Source organism: Cucumis sativus, chromosome 1 (assembly GCF_000004075.3).
Source record: "Cucumis sativus cultivar 9930 chromosome 1, Cucumber_9930_V3, whole genome shotgun sequence".
Taxonomy (NCBI): domain Eukaryota; kingdom Viridiplantae; phylum Streptophyta; class Magnoliopsida; order Cucurbitales; family Cucurbitaceae; genus Cucumis; species Cucumis sativus.
The window spans coordinates 15,598,706-15,620,376 of record NC_026655.2 but is presented as its reverse complement, the minus strand read 5'-3'; the positions used below and the strand labels follow the sequence as shown (position 1 = coordinate 15,620,376).

The window sequence follows — 21,671 nt, the reverse complement described above, 5'->3', positions numbered from 1 at the left end:
CTATGGGTGTTTACAATTCCTTTTAAAATATTGCTACATACTTTCATTTCTATTTCTAAAATTGGTGTTCATTGTAATTATTCTAATTTATTGCTACACTTTACAAAATTAAATTCTTACTAAAAATTATATAAAAAAATACTACTTTTGAATTTTATTTTCAGTTTTTATTAATTTTACTAAGATAATGATAGATGGGAAAGAATGACAATAAAGTTTATTGAATTGAGTCTCATATAGATATGTATTCTTAATCTTAAAATTAACCTAATTAAAATTAAATGTTGTTACACTTATCAATTTAAATGATGAAATTCTCTCTTGAAAATGAAAAAAAGGAAAAAAGAAAGGGTAAGTTAATGAGAAATTCAAGGTGTGTGGGGGCTAAAATAATGTTAATTTTCAAAGTCTAAAAAGCAAAAGAGAGTCAAAAAGAGAGTCCTTAGACTGCTTGGAATTTGCTGCACCAAACCAAAGAAAGAAGAAAAAAAGATGCAACATTTGCTTAAAGATCACAACACATTGGAATAAATGAATTCCCTAGAATGAATAATAACATTATGAAAACTTTTCAATTAACAACAACAGCAACATATTATTAGACCACAGAAAACATTACCCATTATTAACTTTTATATTCTATAGTTTTATGATAGTATTTAATAATCTAATAAGTTGAGGAAATCTAGGGACGTTAGAAACCACATACATGTGATTAATACCCTTTTTCCAATGCAATTAACTAAGAGATATATATAGCTTTACAAAAAGAGATAAAATGGAGGTTGTCTCATCAATTAATGAGAATTATCAAAGTTTGAGATAAAAGAAAGAGAAGTCAAATCTAAAACAATTATGGACAAAAGTGATTTGAGTATCTGCTCTTCTTCCTATGTTTTTTCCCTTTTTTACTTTATCAATTATGGGAAGTGACAATTTTAGGGTTTGTATTTATTTTCCAACAATCTAAAAGAAAAACTATTCAACTACAAAATGTTCTATTAACAATGATAAATTTTACGTCGTTTCTTACTCTATAATTCTTGTATTGTGAATGGTTATACTAAATAGTATCTTTAAATGAACTTTTGTGTGAATGTGCCTATCATGTCTTAAAAGACTCAATTGCACAAGATCTTAGAAAAACTTGTGGTACTATTTTAAAACAAAAATGTGATAGTTGATTATATATATATATATACACTAGAAAATGTGATTGGTTGATTAATAACAGCAAATTAAAAATGTATATAGTTTCCCATATCCTTAAACTAAAAATTATTTATTATTTTTATATACTTATTATTTTAAAAAATTTATTTCTAATCTTAAATTTTAAAATTATCCAAAAAAAAACAAAAAGACTCTATAGTTTAATTAGTAGAATATTATCTCGTTCAAAACTAAATTCAAACTATGAATGTTACACGGAAAACAATAGAAGATATTACTTACCATTCATTTTAATTAACTCAAAAGATCAACTATCTATACTACCGTTCACAAAATTGATTCAACGTCCAACAAAAGAAATCTATTGACTTTGGAATTAGCAAATCTTTTTGTATGAGAATCATGAACTCATTTGAAATAGAAAGAGTGTAAAAAAGAAAAAGAAGTTCTTCCAACTTTGAAGTTTTAGAGTTTCAATTCATCTACAAGAAAACCCTCCAAATGAAGTCTCTATTTATAGGGGTAATTTTGTAGGAGGAACTATAATTACTAACAACTTTAGAAATAATAATTAACTATATGACATCTTTTAAAAGAATTGTAAATATAGTCAAGTCTATCGGCAATTGATTTCTATAGTTGATTATAGTTTATAGGCAATAGTCCAATATTTGGAACATGGTCTATGCATGATAAACTTCTATCTTGATTGAATTTGACAAATTTTACTATATTTACAATTTTTCAAAAGATATTGTTATATACTCGAGTATTTTGAATCTAACTACTATATTTGTAGTTATCTCTACTATTTATGGAAGTTTTCATGTGTCTTACCCTATGAAATTGGATCCAAAGTTCGCCATTGGTCTTAAAGTTGGATTAGGTTCAACTTTTTATTTTGTCCAAAATTTCACCATGGCATAAATTAGATTAGACTTTGGACTCTCACTGCTTTAATTACCCGATCCAATCCAATACTTTATAATTTCAAATGGCACCCATCAGATGAATCTCTGGCCAAATAATTCATAGATTATGGTCTAGGCTTAATCTTTGTTAGATTTGAGAAGCGTATCAATACTATAACTTGATGGCTAGAAAAGGAACACGTGACACTTTTTTTTTCTCCAAATTTTAATGTAGGGGCACAATAATTTTTAATCAAACCTAAATATAAAAGAATGAAGTTTCACTCCTAGTTTATACTATATATATATAAGGAGCTACTTACTTTGTTAGTAAATGTATATACTTTGTCCTACGTTCATGTCAATTTTTGTACGTGAATCAATTAATGAGAATTAGTTGAAGTGGATTTTGAGTTATGTTGGTTTTTTCTCAACAAAATTTCGTTGGATGTTGATAAAATGTTAAGTGAACTAAAATTTAGGTATACTACAAACAAAAAATTCCAAAATGTGTAGGGTGTGGTAGGGTATAGATGGAATTTACAATTGAAAAATATACCAAATGGAGATCCCCTCACGTGTGAAAGTCACACAACAGTTCCACAAATTGGCGGTTATCCAATAGTGTCTCTTCCCAAATTCAGTTATTCCAATCCTTTTTCTTTACCCTTATTCCCCTTCTTCATATATCATTTATAAATCCCTCATCCCCATCCCCATCCCTTCTTCTAAAAAAGCAATGGACGAACACACAGTAACCTCCGATGAAGATCTCGGAATCAAAATCTACACCTCAACACCCCCCAACGAAGAACCCCCCTCCTCCGGCGGTGGCGGCCGGAAAAGGCGAGCAATGGCAAAAGGAATGCAAAAAACACTCTCAAAAACCTCAATGCTAGTAAACTTCCTTCCAACCGGCACTCTCCTAACCTTCGAAATGCTTCTGCCGTCGGTCTCCGGGAAGGGGGAGTGCACGCATGTGAACACGATGATGATAAACTTTCTCCTGGGCTTATGCGCTCTATCGTGTTTCTTGTTTCACTTCACAGACAGTTTCAAAGGCGTGGACGGGAAAGTTTATTACGGGATCGTGACGCCCAGAGGGCTGGCGGTGTTCAAGACGGGGGTGAGGGAGGTGGAAGTGCCGAAGGAGGAAAGGTTTAAAGTAGGGATAACGGATTTTGTTCACGCCATTATGTCTGTAATGGTATTCATGGCGATAGCGTTTTCGGATCATAGAGTGACCAATTGTTTGTTTCCTGGACATGTGGCGGACATGGAAGAGGTTATGGAAAGCTTTCCTTTGATGGTGGGAACCATTTGTAGTGCTTTGTTTTTGGTGTTTCCTAATACTAGATATGGTATTGGTTGTATGGCTAATTGACTCTATTACCCTTACCTTTTTTTTTCTTTTTCTTTTTTCTTAATTTTTAGGATCTTTTTTTTTTAATTATTGTTTTAATTTTACTATTTTGTTCTTTATAGTTTAGAATTTGTTTCACTTTAATAATCACATATTTTTATTTTTATTTTTAGTTGTTATTGTTTAGTTTCAGTAATCTTCCAATGTTTAGTCATTAAAGTTTATTTTCATCCAAATTGGTTGAACACAATTTTGATAATTTAAAAAAAAAAGACTTTCTTTTTTTAAAAAAATATTGTGAAAACTGAACTAAGATTTTATTGAAAAAACTTTGAGGACAAAAATGAAATGATGATGATGATAGTGTTTAAATGCCACGGTAATTTTGTGTTCATTTTGCTGTTTTATTTATTTATTTTATGTTTCAAAATTTTTAATATGAAGTAAAATGTTATAAAAAAATTACTCAATTTACACTAGTGATGTGTATCAATTCATCGTTGATACACTTAAACAATCGACATTAATTATGGACATCTATCTAATATATATATTATAATATTTACAATAACAAAGATTTTTTTTTGTTTGTTTGAATCTATTATTAGATGGTTGATATATGAAATTACATCGAGATTTGCAACACTAACTCAAAATAATCATTTTGTTGTAAAAAATGATGACACAACACGAACATAAGAATTTTAAATAAAAGTATTCACTATTTTCAATTTGTTTGGTAACTGAATGAATGGATATGACTTACAACCCCACCAAATACGATTAAATTTGAAAAACTTTAGGTGGATAATATTAGATTGCTAGTAAGATCAAATATGTTTACACTACTGGTGATAGTAACGATATTAGAGCATTTATTTTCAATTAAAAATGATATATATTTATAATACTTTTAAAATTTTGGATGGATAGTTCCATTGTGAACACTACATTTAATAATTAATGAATTAAAAATCTCATTTCGTTCTTCCATCCCATAAGGCTATATAACTTTTATTTTATTTGACTTTTACTATCTCCACGAGAAGCGGATGAGTACCTTCAATATTTATTATAACTAAAGAACTAATCTATCCCATTTAAAAATTAAATTAAAATTAAATGTATTGTTACTATTAATAATTGTTATTATGCCAAAATAAGAGTGACTCATTCATATATAAAACCTAAAATGTATTACAAAATATGAGATTCACTGTATGATGTAAAATTTATGATTTGACTTTTGGGGTAATTAAACTCAATCAATGTAGGGTTGTTTAATTTCAATTAAATTTAAAAAACAGGCAGAAGAGTAATCTTAGGAGAGTAATCTCACACAAAATTTGAAATAAAATGATAATAATTTCACATTATTATATAATTTAGTGAGATGAAGACCAGAAATGCATGATTTTTTTAAAATATAATTTAGTGACGTGTCAGTCTACAATGGCAGAGCTGCCAAACTTCATCCTCAACAATCTCTACAAGAAACTCAGAAAAGTTTGATCTTTCAAATCAATAAATTACAATGACTTCATACATTAATCACCAAATTAAATAAAATTAGCATACTAATCAACGTCTTCTTCTTCATCCTATTCAGTTTATAAAACCAACAACAAACCTCCCCTAATTTAATTCAATCATCTTTCATTCAACAATGGCTTCCACAATAATCAATCCATTCTTCTCTTTAACCATCTTTCTTCTTCTCCATCTTCACTCCTCCCTCGGACAAACCGCCCCCGGAATGAAGGGCATTTACTGGTTTTCCGGTTCTGAATTTCCCCTGTCCGACATTGAATCCTCTCTCTTCACCCATATCTATTGTGCCTTCGCCGATCTCAATCCAAACACTAACCAAGTCACCATTTCAGCTTCAAACTCTGAAAATTTCAAAAGCTTCACTCGAATCCTTCGGCTCAAAAACCCAAATGTCAAAACGCTCTTATCCATCGGTGGCGGTGGCGCCGACGCCAACGCCTTCGCTTCAATGGCCAGCCAACCCAGTTCTCGCAAATCCTTCATCGATTCATCCATTTCCTTAGCCCGCTCCAATAATTTATCCGGCCTCGATGTCGATTGGGAATACCCATCAGACCAAGACCAAATCAACTCGTTTAAAACTCTCTGTTCAGAGTGGCGTTCCGCCGCCGAGAAGGAATCCCAATCCTCCGGCAAGCCCAGACTATTTCTCTCCGCCGCCGTTTTTCGATCCTCTAATTATTATGGTACACCATTACCCGCTTCAGATCTAGCCACAAAATTGGATTGGATAAACGTGATGTGCTACGATTTCTACGGCCCCGGTTGGTCGCCGAACTTCACAGCGCCACCAGCGGCTCTGCATGGGTCGAGTGGGCGAGTGAACTGCGACACGGGTATATCGTCGTGGATACAGTCGGGGTTTCCGGCGAATAAAATAGTGATAGGAATGCCGTTCTATGGGTGGGCGTGGCGGTTGGTGAGCCAGAGTAAAAATGGGTTGTATGCTCCGGCGAATGGAGCAGCGACGGGAACGGGAATTGACGGGGGAGCTATAACGTACAAGGGGATAAATGAGTTTAAAAAGAGGAACGGAGTAAATGGAGTGTATAACGCGACGGTTGTTACGAATTATGTCAGTTCAGGAACGACGTGGATTGGATATGATGATAAACAGAGCGTTGCGGCGAAGGTTGGGTATGCGAAGAAGAAAGGATTGTTTGGTTACTTTGCTTGGCAAGTTGCGGCGGATGATAATTTTAGTCTCTCAAGAATAGGTACCAATTTCATTTTACATGCTATTTATCTCAACAAATTAATCTATATTAATTCTATATAATATGTTATTGGGGTGGAGTGGAGAATTGTTTCAGTGTTTGCATTTTTTAAAAAGAAATATAACTAATATTTGTTTATGAGAATGAAAAAGTGGATATTTATTTGATAAAAAGAAGGTATAATTGGAATGAGTAGTTATGAGTATAATATTAATGATGGTGTGGGTATGGAATAATGCAGCTTCAACGACGTGGTCCGGATAGATTGGAAGATGAGGTGGATATATTTATGAATACCATGTTCCAATAGAACTAGTTAAATAAATAAATAAAAGAGATTGTAATTGGAGATTTAGAGTGGAGTTTGCAATCCCTCAATAATAATAATATACTTTCCTAATGATATATTATATTATTGTGTGCTTAATATATATATATATGGTTAATTTTATTTATTTGTCGATTAATTTGGCATTTTAGTGCATAAAATGGTTAGTTGGTGAAAATAATTAAAAACCTAATTTTCTTTGCAAATCAATATTAAACAATTGAATTAAGAAAAAACTGTTTTAAAAAAAAATCATTTTTGTTTAAACTATTTTTTCTAAGAATGATATAAAATACAGTTAAAACTCTATTTTGAGTGTTTCACTCTAGTTTTTTTCAAAATAACTCAGTCATTGTCTTTAAGGTTTGAGTAGTAATTAAGTTAAAATATAGCTTTAAATAATTCCTAATTAAACTTTTCTCTAATTTTGATATTACTAATATGGAATTTTATATTAATTTTTAAAAGTTCACTTTTGTTCTTCTAAATGTGACTTGTGGAATTGTATAATTTATTTTCAAGTTTTTATTAAGGGATCTTTTCAAGTATAGAACAAAAAGAGATGTAATATTTACATTAAATAGAATAATTTTGAAAAAAAAATAAAGCCCACAAGCTCACTGTACAAAATACCAAAAATGCTTTGTAGTTAATTGAAATCCAACACCTAATATATTTGGGAAACGATATTAAATTTGACTTAGATTTGTTTAACTATTCAAGATTTAAAAAATTACATAAGAATAGAAAAAGATGATTGAAAGCAAAAGAAAGAATATGTAAAGGAAGAACAAATAGAAACAAAAAAAACTATGAAAAAAAAATAGCGTAGAAGAAGAAAAGAAAAAAGATTGTAGAACGGAAGAGAAGAAAGACGATAATGAATGAGAAACCTAGAATTATTTAAAAATATTATAAATTTTATAGACATTTTGAGTTTATGACACTTTCTGTAAATGTTTTAGCCGTTAATTAACATTTTATTAATTAACAAAAATTTAAAGTATATATAAATAAATAAATGGAAGTTCATAATAATTCCCATAGATTCTGACGAAGCCAAGAGTGAATAATTAAAAAAAGTTGGAAGGTAATTAAAAAATATATATTTTTTAATATAGCAAAAGGAAAAAAAGAAACTGTACAAAATATAAAATATATATAGATGTTCTATTTAAGGCTTTTCGTTATATTTTTTATTTAATAGTTCCAATTTTTTCAATGAAAATTTCTCTTTAAAAAATGGTGAAAATAAAAAATCAAAAGAAAACTAATAGTATATAAGAAACACAAAGAAAACTAAATTTAAATAATAATAGGAGAAATTATCCAAAATGTAAAATTGAAATTTGAATCAATCCCTTTGAATAATCATTTTAGCTTCTTATAAAATTGTCCACAGAAAAGTATGGTAAATTTGAAGTGTTTAATTTAAGTCAAAATAGTTTTTTTTTAAAATTTATTTATATTTTTTATTTTTACGTAAAAATGTTGTTATTAATTAATTAATTGTCATTTTTTTAAAAGAAAAAGAGAAGGTATTAATATTTTTTTAAAAATCAATTCAAACACAGAGAAATTTGACGAAAAATATTTATATTTAGAATTAAATATAAAGATTAAAGTTTAACAATTAAAAAGATTGTGTGAGTCAAATAGTTTTATAATGTAGTTTGGAGTTGGGACTTAGGAAAAGTCAAGAGGTTTGAACAAATGAAGACTATAGTTTAACCCCCACATTTAATCTACAACTTTGTAACAAAAGTCTTTTCATTCTATTTTTCTTCCACCAACCATTTTTATTATGCCCACAATTCAACCAATCTCATCATTTTCTTATTTTGAATCATTCATCTAATTTTCTTAAAAGAAAATAGCAAATCAAAAAAAGTAAACCATTCGGATTAAGAATAGAAAAAATTTGAACTCCTAATCCTCCAAACCTTTTTTTTCAACACATTCACCATTTTAATAATACATATATATATATATAATTCATTTTTTAAAATCTTTTCTTTAAGTGCATAATTGAAGAATAAATCATCCGCATTTAAAATGATATTATTATTGTTTATTCATTGAATTTAGGTTTAATTTTCTAGGTATTCAACTGTTTCTAGATGAACTAAACTAAGAAAACAACAAATCAACTACTACCTCATATCCTCGTTACAAATAGAATATAGAATATAAACACGAAAAAAGTTTTTCTAAATTAAATAACAACTTTGAAAGAACGTCAAAGCTATAATATCATGAGCAATTTCATTTTTCTCTTTATAAAATACGAAAAAGAAATTAGAGATGATTTCACACTCCATTTTTTAACGGGTATCCTTCACCTTTTGCTTGCAACAAAAATAATGCTCTCTATCAAAATCATGATCTCAACTAACATGTCTCTAGAGTAAGTGGTCGAAGACCAATATACCCTTAAATGGTCATTCAATTGTTCTTTAATTTATTTATTTTGGTATATGATATTCTCTATAGTTCTCTTCTCATACATGTAGATTATTAATTTTGTAAGATATGTTTGAATGGTTTAGGCAAGATTTGGCATATCTAACCAAAGGGAAAGAAAAGAATAATATGCATTATACACATTATGTTTATAATACATATATGACAAAGACTAAATGGCTGCAGAATTGGTCAAATCGCTGACTGCTACATACACAATTGAAAACTAAATTAATTGCTGATTGGTTGGAACATCAGTGGTTCACTACATCCCATTTTTTATTTTTACCCTTTTTCAAATATCTTCTTTCAAAATTGTCTATTGTCAATGCCAAATGTATATCAATAATGTATCACATATATAAATAAAAAGTGTATCAATAATGTATCACATATACAAATAAAAAGTGTATCAAGAATATCAATTTTTACGTTTCGTCGCTTTGACTTTTCTTTTGTTATTTTTTGAAAAGTAATAAGTTTGAATTAGGGACCTATTTTTTTAAATTTGTTTGTCAAAAACTTCAATAAATTATTTCTAAAGGGTTTTTAAAAAATAATAATAATAAATAAAATGCTTACACTTCATAAAAAAAATCAATTTTCTCTACAATGGTTTTTTATATTTTAGGAAGTTAATCCAAATACAAGTTAGACACAAATATTTTCAAATTTTCAAATTAATTAATTGATTTGAACTTTCATATATTTTCTTTTAAATGGTTGTTAAATTATGAGTTTAGTTTCTTAAAATTTTAAATTTTAAATAATTATTTTAAATTTTATGAATAATTATGTCAATTTGGTTTTTTGAAGTATAGTTTCAATTTAATCCTTAAATTCGGGATAAAAGATATTTTTCTCATTTATGTTTTTAATACATTTATAAACTTCTAGTTTGTATTTTGTGTCCAACAAATCTACCCATTAATCCTTTAAGTTCAATATTTGGACTAAACTTTGTCAAAAATTAACCCTATCATTAAACTTCAATATATGGAGATAGCCAAATATATATAAATGCAAACCCCACCAACCCTAAATTTTCTTTTATTAAACATTAAAATAAGAACTTTAGAGAAATTTGACTTTGACTAGAGATGGACAAATGTGAAAGTTCACACAAATAAGTTAGAAGATAAGTATAGTGATGGATTTTGTTATTGTCATCTACTCGTTGTTATTATTATAATAAAGAATCTTCTACGTCTAGAAAGAAAGAGAATTACCATTTTAGAATTTCTAAGTTACGTATTTGATCTTTGAGTTTTATTAACATATCTCTTAATTAGTTTATATACTTAGAAGAATAAATCTACTTGATTTTTGAATTTTAAAATCTATATTTTAAAATTTTAACAAAATAAAAAGATACATTTTAAAAATTCACGTGCTTAAACCTGCATATCTTTCAGAACTTGAACTTAACACTAATTTTCGTTTAACACTAAGTTTCGTTTATATGATAAAAAAGCACAAAAATTGAAGATATTTTTTTTTACACAGTGATGCATCACCAAAAATCTATTGGTCAACCAATACAAGTACTATAGGTCACATTTATTTTTAAAAAGTGACAATCATAATTTCCATTATTGATAATGGACATAGTTTTCTATTGACAAATTTTTCAGAGCCCTCCATTGAAATTCATTTTTAAATCTTCAACATAATTTTATAAATACCCAATCTTTTCATTTCCCAATCAAAACAAAAACCCCTAAAAATCATGGCATTTCTCAGATTTCTTATATGCTCTGTTTTTGTTCTTACCTTCACTGCCCGAGCTGCCCACATGTCCCCGTCGCCGCCTGTCAAGGCCGCTTATTGGCCCTCGTGGTTTTCAGAATCTTTCCCACCCTCCGCCGTTAACACTGCTCTCTTCACCCATATCTATTATGCCTTTCTCATGCCCAGTAACCGTTCGTTTACTTTTGATTTGCCCGAAACTACCAGGGCGGAGCTTTCCCAGTTTACCACTTCTCTTCGGCGGAAGAATCCACCGGTGAAGACTCTGTTTTCAATTGGCGGTGGCGGTAGCGACAGCGATCTGTTTGCTCGTATTGCTTCCAATGCCAAATCTCGTCAAATTTTCATCGATTCAAGCATCAACACAGCGAGGAAATTTGGATTTGATGGGTTGGATATCGATTGGGAATTTCCTAAAGACACAACCGAGATGAAATATTTCGCCGATTTAATAACTCAGTGGCGGAAGACGATCGACAGGGAAGCGAAATTAACTTCACGGCCGCCGCTTTTGCTCTCTGCCGCCGTGTATTACGCGTCGGAGTTTCGGACTTACGGCGAGCCCCGGTCTTTCCCGGCGGCGGAGATTTCAAAAAGTCTTGATTGGATCAACGTTATGTGCTTCGACTATCATGGGTCCTGGGACACAACGGCGACTGGAGCTCATGCGGCATTGTTTGACCCACATACGAATTTGAGCTCCCATTACGGGCTCCGGTCATGGATCTCAGCCGGCGTGCCTCGGAGCAAGATGGTTATGGGAATTCCTCTGTATGGGAAATCTTGGACTTTGAAGGATCCTTATGTTCATGGCGTCGGAGCACCCGCCGTGGGTGTCGGTCCCGGCGACCAAGGAATACTTACTTATGTTCAGGTGACTTAAAATTTACCGTTGAATTCAAAATCGTACAACTTGCGTTATTTCTTAACTGGATGAATATAGTTAGAATCATTTATATACGATTGAACAGGTAAAAGAGTTCAACAAGAAAACACAGGCAACAGTAGTATACGATATACGAACTGTATCGGCATATTCGTATGTAAACACTTCATGGGTTGGATACGATGACATTAAGTCTACAACCACCAAAGTGGAGTTTGCTCAGGCAAATGACTTACGCGGCTACTTCTTTTGGGCACTCAGTTATGACAGTGGCGATTGGGAAATTTCCACTCATGGTTACTTCAATTCATCTAATGAATTAATTTCATCATTCTTTATTTATTTTTAGTTTTATAACGAATTAATGACATTTTTTCTTTTGTTTTATTATTTTTGCAGCTTCAAAGGCATGGGTTGAGGACCAATATTGAGATTTGGGATTCATCACCAATGCTAGGTTGTTTCAAATAAATGGCTTTCTTGGGAGCTGTATTGTTTTTGTTTAGTATTATATATGTGATGATCACCAAAATATTTAAATAACATATTATTAGAAAGCTAATATATTGATTGAAGTATTATGTAGAAATTTTGTTATTTAATGTAATTATTGGTTTATTTGAAAACATGATGTTTGACCTAAAATGTCACCATACAAATGTTTAGATTTGAATGGATTGGGATGAATGTGTTTTCACTTTCCAATCAAAATCAAAATAAATGTGCTCAATTTATTAATAACTATATTTATATGTTTTTTTTCTTCTACAAAAATTATATAAATATCTCGTAGTTAAATTATTTAATTTAAATAAAAATGGTTCGTGTAATGCATGTTTAGATTAACTTTTTAATTGTCGTTTTACCATTTTAAAAAGAGAGCTTGTAAATACTTTAAAAAAATCAATCTAAACATAGATGGCAATTTTACAACGTGGATTGTATAAAAAAACATCATCTAGAAGATCTAAAATTTAGGATTTAATTTTTTATATATTAAAGACTAATAAGTCATGAAGGATGAAAATGAATCTTATTCTTTGTTTAGCGAAACAACGTTGAAGTACTTAGACAAATCATTTTAATGGGTATACATGTTACTTTCAATACAACTAGACATAAGTGAATTCGATATCTTATTTGAAAATACTATTAAGAAAGATTCCAATAAAAGAATCTATAATAACTTGTCACTTGAACTATGTTTTGGTTGCGCTCTAAATCAAGAAAAATGAATCTCTCTTATATCGAATTAAAATTTTATCATCACCCACACATCCATGCATTTTGAGCTGTCAAAAAGAAAAATTGTTTGGTTAGATGTTCGTAATTCTTTGATATCTCTAAATCTATCTCTTCTATATTAAAAGAGACCATGGGGAAGAATATTTAGATATATCTTTTACCCCAACATTTTTCGTAAATTCCTGTTTTACTCTTTGTAACTTTTCTAGTATAGTTGTTCGTTTGGAAGACAATGATGTGTGGTTTTTTCAATTTTAAAATTTTAAAATAAATTTATTCATTTTAAAAAGAAAATTTTAGAAATATCAAATGAATTACGTTGTTTTTATCACAAAACGAGAATGATTTTAAATACAAAGTGATTTCAAATCTTGTTTTTAGTTCAAAAACTTTTTGACGAGAATGTCTTCATTTCACATAATTTAATAAATTTCTCACGGATCTTTTCGTAATCATTTCATTTTTTTGGTTTAGTTTTTGAAAATCAAGTCTAATTTTATTTTTATGTGTTACACCTATTTGCATCTTTTTTAAATAGTTTAGTTCTTAGCCAAATTTCAAAAACAAAATCAAAACCACATTTTCTAAAGCGATTTTTAGAATTGATTTGATTTTTTAAACCAATGATAAAATGTAGACAACAAAGAAGAACGTTGAAAATGGTAGTTTTCTAAAAAAATAAAGTTATGACATGAGATCTTAAGTAATCTTAACGTATTCTAATTTTCAATTAACAAATTTGAAAATCTATATTAGTAAATCCAAACAAAAAAATTTAAAGAATCATTTCAAAAATTTCTCAGTCCAAAAAAGTAATTAGTTCAAAATCATTTTTCATATTTCAAACCATAATATTTAAGATATTTTGATATGTTTGGAAAGGTACCGCTATAAAATGTTTAGAAATCTACCTGTTTCAGCAATGGTCCAATTCTTATCATATCCAAGGGCCCAAAAGAAGTACCCACGAAGCCCATGGGCCTTGGCAAACTTAACCTTCTCATCAATAGAACTCGGCCCATCATACCCAATCCAAGTGGTTCCCGCGAACGAATACGTCGAAACGGACTCCGTATCGAACACCACCGTGGCGCCATTTGCCGAATTAAAATCCAACACGTCAGAATAGATCATAACACCATCATTTCCTGGCCCCACTCCCTCCGCCGGCGCTCCAATCCCATGATCACAACCATTCTTCAACCGCCACGTCCTCCCGTACACCGGCAACCCCATTACCAATTTCTCCGGCGGAACCCCAGCCTCTATCCACGAATTTACGCCGTAGCTGGTGCTCAAATTGCTTGTTTTATCGAAGAGTTGAGCCTGTGATCCGGTAGCCGATGGCGTCCATTTTCCGAAGTAATCGAAGCACATTGGACTGACGAAATCGACGAACTTGGTTATGGCGTCGGCAGGGTACGATCTCGGCGGCGATTGAAAACTGGAAGCGTACGAGACGGCTGCCGATAAGCTCAGTGGAGCTCGGCCGATGTTCGAGGAGGATTCTGTTTCGATTGCTTGACGCCATTCTTGGAAGAGCAAAGACAAATTGGACATGTCGTCTGTGGAATTTGGGAATTCCCAATCTAGATCAAGGCCGTCAAAGCCGTAGAATCTTGCGTTGGAGATGGTGGAGGCGATGAAGGCGGAGCGGGTGGTCTGGGTAGCAGCCATGGCAGAAAATATGGGAACAGAGGAGCCGCCACCACCGATTGAGAGGATGGTTTTGATTTGGGAGTCGACGGCGTGAATGGTGGAGGTGAAATTTCTCATCCATTGGTCGTCGTTGGGAGTGATTATCAATTCGAAGGTTACGTTATTTGGCTCGAGGAATGCGTAGAAGAGGTGGGTGAAATGGGAGGTGGAGATTGCCGACGGAGGGAAGTTTTGGGCTAGCCATGAAAGCCAGTAACCGCCTCGGATATCGGAAGTTTCGGGCGATGATTCACCGGCAAGAACAGGGGAAAAAACAGAGAGTATTGCAACAGTAAGCAGAAGAAGAGAGTAAATGTGTGAGGGAATGAATTTGTGGATGTGGGGCATGATTGAAACTCATAAAAAGAGGGAATCAACGAGTGATATTTGATGCAAATTGTTTGAATTGAGGAAAATGAACATTGATTATATCATATTTGTGTTAGAAGCTGGAGGTAAGATTAATGGAATGCTCTGTTTGTGTTTGTATCGAAATTTGTGCTTGAGGCCGGCTGTGAGTGCGTTCATTACAATACTACTTTTCCAAACAAAAAGAAAAAAAAGCAAGTAAATTGAGAAGGGGACAAAGACGAAATTGTTTCTTTATATATCGACTTTCAAAGTTGAAGAAGCAATTACGAGTGATCAAAGATGAGGGTGGAGATAACGTCACCGTCGCCGGAACAGGCATGAGGTTTGTTTAAAGAAGCGCCGGCCAACCTTCTTTTGGAACTTAGTATTCGAAACTTATCTGCGCCGGAACACAAACTTTTTAATTATTGTATCCTTGTTTATTATTAATTGTAAAATGTATTATTATTTTACCTCCCATTAAGGTTTAAAATGTCCATATAATATCAACCTAAATATAAATGTATTAATTTTAATTTTAAGAATGAAATATATTTGTTAAAATATAAATTTCAATAGATGTTATAATTTTTTTTTTTATATAAAATTTAAATTAGGTAAGATGTCTATTATTTATATTAGTGAAACTTATTTTTATTTTTTAAGTTTAACTTATTTTTTTTAATATATTTGAAAAAATCAATTCATTCGTTATTTTTTTTTAAAATGTATTTGAAAAAATCAATTCTCTTGTTCTGTTTGATATGAAATATTGATGGCATAATTTTCTTTTCTTAGAATAGAGTAATTTAATAATGTGCCTCCAATGCAATTATATAGAAAATTTATCGATTAATTTTACTTAATTTCACATATATATATATGTATATTTTAATTATTTACTTTTCATCAAATTATTAAATTACATTTTCTTCTGACACTTTGGATGGACTTCTCATGATAAAAATTAAAATTGAGTTATATATATAATCTTAATTTAATACGTAAAAATAATTAAATAAGTTCCTTTTTTCATATTAGCAAATATTGTACTTTTTCTAAATAAATTTTAAACAGTGATCTAAATAGCTTGAAGCAACCTGTTTTATGATTGAGTTTATCTTTTAATAAAAGTTGTTTTGGTTGAATAAATTAATAACTTCAACCATTGAATTAATCTAAAAATTATTTTAATCCAGTTCAATCTAAAAAACACATCTAACACTTTTGTGTTTAATAAGTTGATGCCTTATAAACAATCTTTTCTATTCTCGAGTGGAAGGTTTGATACTCCTTCCCTACAATTGTTGTACTAAAAAATCAAACAAATCAAGAACCACCCACTAAACATTGTTTTGACCGTTTATTCAAACATAACAAAATTGAAATCTATCACCAGTTCTTTAATTTATCAAACCTTTAACTCTTTTGTCTTCTCGTGAACCCAACTAGATTTTAGTTTCCATTGTTGAAAATCCAAAGCTGGGTAAAGATTAAGATGCTTCTTGCATCCCTCACCCTCCATCTTTGTCCAAGAGAAAAAAGCTCCATAAAATACTGGTCTAGTGTAAGAGGAATTATGCCCCAGCTTCACCAAGAGATAATCATGGTTAAAAAAAATACCTTCCTTTATTAACAATGAATGGAAGAACTCTTCTCTCATTTTATTTATGAACAATGAGGAGATTTATAGGTGTATGTATAATCAGTTATCAAGGATAACAATAAAGAGAGAAAAAAAAACATTTTTAACTCCCATCTTGCACATATGAAGAGACAAAATTATGGCATTAAGTGGTTTAGTGAGGGCATCAGCAAGTTGATGTGAAGAGCATACAAGGAGTAGTTTGATGGATCCATCAACAATTCTATCTCGAACAAAGTGGTAGTCCAACTCTATATGTTTCGTTCTTTCATGAAACATGAGATTATTGGCGATGTAAATGGCAGCTTGGTTATCACAAAACACTACAGTTGGTGTATTTGTTTTTATCTGTAATTCTTTGAGAAGACTCTTGAGCCAAATAACTTCACAAGAAACAGTGGCCAATGCTCGGTACTCTGCTTCAGCTGATGACCGTGAAACTGTTTGCTGTTTCTTTGACTTCCATGATACAAGTGATTTTCCAAGAAAAACACAAAACCCGGTGACTGAACGACGGATATCAGGACATGATCCCCAATCAGCATCTGCAAATGCTTTTAAGGATAGATCATCTGTTTTGGACAGAAATATTCCTTGGCTTGGTGATCCTTTGATGTATCTCAAAAGATAATTAGATGCACTCATATGAGTTGTCAGGTTTTGCCATGAATTGGCTGAGTTTATGAACAACAAATGTGATGTCCGGTCTTGAAGTGGTTAAGTACAGAAGTTTCCCAATTAATCTTCGATAAGTACTTGGATCTTGAAGAAGGTCTTTGTCAGAGGCTTTTAACTTGATTGTCGGATCCATAGGTACTTATGCTGGTTTAGCACCAAGCAAACCAACTTCTTCTAGCAAGCATAGTGCATAGTGTCTTTGTGACAATAGGATACCAGTTGATGTACGAGCTAATTCAAGACCAAGGAAGAATTTGAGAGATCCCAATTCTTTAAGCAAAAACTTTTGATTGAGCACATTTCATAATCTTTGAATAAGATCAACATTTGAACATTTGCTCCAGTGATGATAATATCATCAACATAGACAAGTAGAGCTATAAAGCTAGTGCCTTGGCCTTTTACAAAAAGAGAATAGTCAGCCTTGGACTGTTGAAAACCTATTGAATTGAGGAATTGGGAGAATTTGGCAAACCATTGACGTGAGGCTTGTTTTAGTCCATATATAGATTTGTGAAGTTTGCATACCATTTTCTCCCCCTGAATTGTGAGGTTCGGTTTATAACCCAATGACAAGTCCATGTATACTTCTTCAAATAAGTCTCCATGAAGAAATGCATTGTTCACATATAATTAAAGTAGATGCCAATCTTTCGATATTGCTATAGTTAGCAAAGTTTTGACAGTCACCATTTTGGCCACCGGTGAGAAGGTTTCAAAATAATCAAGACCTTCTTGCTGTGTGTATCCTTTTGCAACGAGCCTCGCCTTATACCTTTCAATAGATCCATCGGCTTTGTGTTTAATTTTATATATCCATCTGTAATTTAGAATTCAGAAACGTATATGTCTTATTCTCATTGAGTCAAAGCAATGTTACATATTTATATAGAGAATAAACTAAACCCTAGAGACTAAGTAAAATTACAATAAAGGACATATGTATATATATATATATCATAACCGACATCCTACAGTATTCTTGTTGGCTGGTAGACTCCATGTTTGATTCGTTTCCATGGCCTTTCTCCAATCATCATGTATGACAGCCTCATGGTAGAAGTTTGGTTCATGTAAGGTAGAGGCTTGGAGTACGGAATGTTTAAGGAGTGAGATAGATTTTGGTATGATATGTACTGGTTTAAAGGGTATTTTGTGGAGCTTGGTTGGTGAGGTTGTGATGTAAGAAGATTGCAATGATAAGCTTGGAGATAAGAAGGTTGTTTGCCGATTCGAGTGGATCTTCTAACTGTAGGATTGTTAGAAGTCTCAGAAATATTTTGTTTAGGCTGTTGGGTTGATGAGGTACTATCATTGGTTGGGTTATTTGTGGATTGGACTATAGTCTGTGAGGTGCTGTCATTGTTTGTATTTGGTGAAAGGAGGGTGAGGGCATATTGGTTGAGGGATTCATGTGATCGATTGAGGATTCAGGAAAGACTTTAGGTAAAGAAAAACCTGGTAAAGGGTCTTCCATGGGCTGTGAGATGGTCGAATCTTTGAAATGAAAGACTTCTTCTCGAAATATTACATCCCTTGAGATAAAGAATTTTTTTGATCAATGTTATATAGTTTGTATGCTTTCATGCCTTGTAGATAGCCAACAAAGACAACTGGTATTGCTCTTGGTTGAAACTTAGAGCGATTGTGTGGCATAGTTGAAGCATAACATAAGGACCCGAACACCTTTAGGTTATTGTAATCAGGTTTGCTGTTGTTAAGCAGTTGGAATGGAGATTTCCAGTTCAACATTTTTGATGGAATTTTGTTGATCAAGTAAACAGCAGTCAGTATGCATTCTCCCCAAAAGGTTAGAGGAATACCTTATTGAAAAAATAAGGCTCTAGCTGTATTGAGTATGTGCTGATGTTTCCTTTCAACCATAGAGTTCTGTTGAGGGCAGCTCACGCAAGAGAACTGGTGTAGTACTCCTTTTTCTTTAAAGAATTCAGTGAACATAAGTTCAGGAGCATTGTCAGAACGCATATGTTTAATCGTTTTACCATGTTGGGTTTCGATAAGCTTAAAGAAATTAGGTATTATCTGTTTGACATCAGATTTTTGTTAAAGCATGAATACCCATGTAAAACGCGTGGCATCATCGACAATGGTGAGGAAGTATGTATGTCCAACATGTGTAGCAGTAGATAAAGGTCCCCAAATGTCAACATGTATAAGGTCAAAAGAATTTGGAGATACATGATTATTTGCAGAAAAGCTTAGTCTTCTTTGCTTTGCTAATGGACAAGTAGTACAAGTATGAGAAGTAAAAGATTTCAATTGTAACATGCTTTGTAAAGACTTTAAAACATCAACACAGGGGTGCCCAAGCCTTTGATGCCATAAAAAGGCATTATCACTATTTACAACACATATGGGAGATTGCGGATTGGAAGCATTTCTCAATTTGAAGACATATAGACCATATAGAAGTTCAACACTGCCAATCTTCTTCAAAGTGAACTTGTCCTGAATTACACGATTATTAGTAGAGAAACTAACATCCACAGGAAGATCTCTTGTTAAGGCACCGACTGATATAAGGTTGAATGAAAATTCAGAAATATATAAGACATTCTTCAGCTCTATAGATTCAGATAGTTTGATGGTGCCAGCACTTTTAACTTCAAAAACTTGTTTATTTGGTAAACTAATGGTTGTTGAGCATGGTTGAGTGGATGTAAAATAGGACTTGCAACAAGAAATATGGGTGGATGCTCCAGAATCAATTATCCATAAAGGGAATGAATAAGAAGTACCTGCTATATGTGAGGTAGCTATTTGGTTGGAGGCATTGATTTGGGACTGAAGCTGGTTGAGAAGGTTTTGACATTGGATTAATGCCTCTGCAGTGCTGATATTATTCACCATTTGACTGTTCTGTGTGGTGTCTTGAGAGATATTCTCACTGTTTCGAGTAGCTACTGAATTAACAACGTTACTGTTTCGTTGTTGCTGTTGTTTGGTCTTGTATCCAAGAGGATATCCATGAAGCTTATAACATTTATCTACTGTGTCCAGGAGTGTTGCAGTGGGTGCACATGGGTTTTTCTCTCCTTTGTCGATTGTTGGTTCCATTTTTGGATGAGTTAGAGGATACCACAAAGGCCATTGTTGGTGCTGTAGAAGAAAGAGATCCAATTGACCTTTGTTGTTCTTCTTGGAGAAGAAGAGAAAAGGCTCGACTAGTTGATGGTAGAGGATCCATGAGAAGAAGTTGACCCCGTGCTTGAGAGAAGTTCTCATTTAATCCCATAAGAAAGTCCATGAGATATTCCATTTGAAGGAAATCCGTCATTTCTCGTACACCATCATAACTGCAAGTGCAACCTGGTCTATATGTATACAACTCATCAATAAGATTTTTGAATTTAGTATAATACATACCAATGGTATCTTGGTTTTGCTCAAAGGTTGCAAGGGATCGTTTTCAATGAAAAATTCTTGGCGCGTTCTTCTTTTGAAATCTTTCTTTAAGGTCAATCCATATTGCTCTTGCTGAGTCTGAAAATAAGATGCTTGCTGGTATGGGTTTGGACACTGAATTCAGTATTCAAGAGATAACGATGTTATTATTTTTGATCCAAGCTGGAAGAAGATCACCGGTTGGCTTGGCAATAGTTTCGTCAACAAATCCAATCTTGTTCTTCACTGAGAGACCAATGGTCATTGCTCGGCTCCAAGAGATATAATTTTCTTCTGTCAATTGTTTTGTAACCAGCACCAAACTTGTATTATCATTGTGATGAAGAAAGTAAGGATTTAGATATCCTTGATTCTGATTGAAAGAAGTTTGGGCAGAGGTATCAGACTGACTGGAATTGTGATTTTCTTGAGTTTCCGGTAGGTTCTGTGAAGTATTGACTGTTGGAGTTGTCATTCCGACGGTGATGAATCGTGAGTCTTATCAGAAGATTGAGAGAAACTTTTGGAGGAAGAGGAACCTCTGATACCATATTAACAAAGAATGGAAGAACAATGAGGAGATTTATAGGTGTATGTACAATCAGTTATCAAGGATAACAGTAAAGAGAAAAACAAATGTTTTTAGTTTCTCTAACTTACTAACAGTATATTAATAGTCTTCAAGTTCTAATATCCTTTGAGCAGTCTTGAAAGAAGGCTTCTACGATTCTTTAAGATTCTCCGGCTATGCATAGTAAGCATCAATTGATTGAAGATTTCCATGTCATGAAAACTCATGCCACTAAGATCTTTGCTAACACATATATATCTTCCTCCAACTTTGCTAGTGTGCTTTTCTCTTGTCATCAAAGGAGCCCCACCGAAACCTAGCACACGCACGCACTAACTCCTTTAATGAATCATTCAGAAGCTTGTTAACAACTCATAAATACATATGAATAGCTTGTGTCACACAACTTTAACTAAAACCTCCTTGCCCCCTGCATA

At 32.2% G+C, this 21,671-nt stretch overlaps 4 protein-coding genes across 4 annotated transcripts; 3 read left to right on the top strand and 1 right to left on the bottom strand.

Moving 5' to 3' along the window:
• The first annotated feature begins 2,614 nt into the window (after positions 1-2,614).
• On the top strand, positions 2,615-3,555 carry LOC101222659 (protein DMP9). Its single transcript, XM_004146681.2, has one exon. The coding sequence runs from the start codon at positions 2,824-2,826 to the stop codon at positions 3,466-3,468; it is 645 nt and encodes a 214-aa protein (XP_004146729.1). The 5' UTR covers positions 2,615-2,823; the 3' UTR covers positions 3,469-3,555.
• A 1,467-nt stretch (positions 3,556-5,022) lies between these two features.
• LOC101214175 (class V chitinase) lies at positions 5,023-6,625 on the top strand. Its single transcript, XM_004146651.3, has 2 exons — positions 5,023-6,215; positions 6,457-6,625. Exons 1-2 carry the CDS (start codon positions 5,114-5,116, stop codon positions 6,477-6,479), a joined length of 1,125 nt encoding a protein of 374 aa, XP_004146699.1. The 5' UTR covers positions 5,023-5,113; the 3' UTR covers positions 6,480-6,625.
• A 4,031-nt stretch (positions 6,626-10,656) lies between these two features.
• LOC101214415 (class V chitinase CHIT5b) lies at positions 10,657-12,267 on the top strand. Its single transcript, XM_004146652.3, has 3 exons — positions 10,657-11,629; positions 11,727-11,937; positions 12,041-12,267. The coding sequence occupies exons 1-3, from the start codon at positions 10,736-10,738 to the stop codon at positions 12,070-12,072; spliced, it is 1,137 nt and encodes a 378-aa protein (XP_004146700.1). The 5' UTR covers positions 10,657-10,735; the 3' UTR covers positions 12,073-12,267.
• On the bottom strand, positions 12,137-15,288 carry LOC101222900 (class V chitinase CHIT5). Its single transcript, XM_004146682.3, has 2 exons — positions 13,798-15,288; positions 12,137-12,933 (listed from the first exon to the last, which is right to left on the bottom strand). Exons 1-2 carry the CDS (start codon positions 14,930-14,932, stop codon positions 12,908-12,910), a joined length of 1,161 nt encoding a protein of 386 aa, XP_004146730.2. The 5' UTR covers positions 14,933-15,288; the 3' UTR covers positions 12,137-12,907.
• Between the last annotated feature and the right edge of the window lie 6,383 nt (positions 15,289-21,671).

What these genes read in the sequence shown, in the direction of transcription:
- LOC101222659 (XM_004146681.2), top strand. Translation starts at nt 2,824, where the DNA reads ATGGACGAACACACAGTAACCTCCGATGAAGATCTCGGAATCAAAATC.
- LOC101214175 (XM_004146651.3), top strand. Translation starts at nt 5,114, where the DNA reads ATGGCTTCCACAATAATCAATCCATTCTTCTCTTTAACCATCTTTCTT. An exon ending in TTTTAGTCTCTCAAGAATAG is followed by an intron (nt 6,216 to 6,456) that starts GTACCAATTTCA and finishes GGAATAATGCAG; the next exon opens with CTTCAACGACGTGGTCCGGA.
- LOC101214415 (XM_004146652.3), top strand. Translation starts at nt 10,736, where the DNA reads ATGGCATTTCTCAGATTTCTTATATGCTCTGTTTTTGTTCTTACCTTC. An exon ending in GAATACTTACTTATGTTCAG is followed by an intron (nt 11,630 to 11,726) that starts GTGACTTAAAAT and finishes ACGATTGAACAG; the next exon opens with GTAAAAGAGTTCAACAAGAA. An exon ending in TTGGGAAATTTCCACTCATG is followed by an intron (nt 11,938 to 12,040) that starts GTTACTTCAATT and finishes TTATTTTTGCAG; the next exon opens with CTTCAAAGGCATGGGTTGAG.
- LOC101222900 (XM_004146682.3), bottom strand. Translation starts at nt 14,932, where the DNA reads ATGCCCCACATCCACAAATTCATTCCCTCACACATTTACTCTCTTCTT. An exon ending in TTGGACCATTGCTGAAACAG is followed by an intron (nt 12,934 to 13,797) that starts GTAGATTTCTAA and finishes TCTTTTTGACAG; the next exon opens with CTCAAAATGCATGGATGTGT.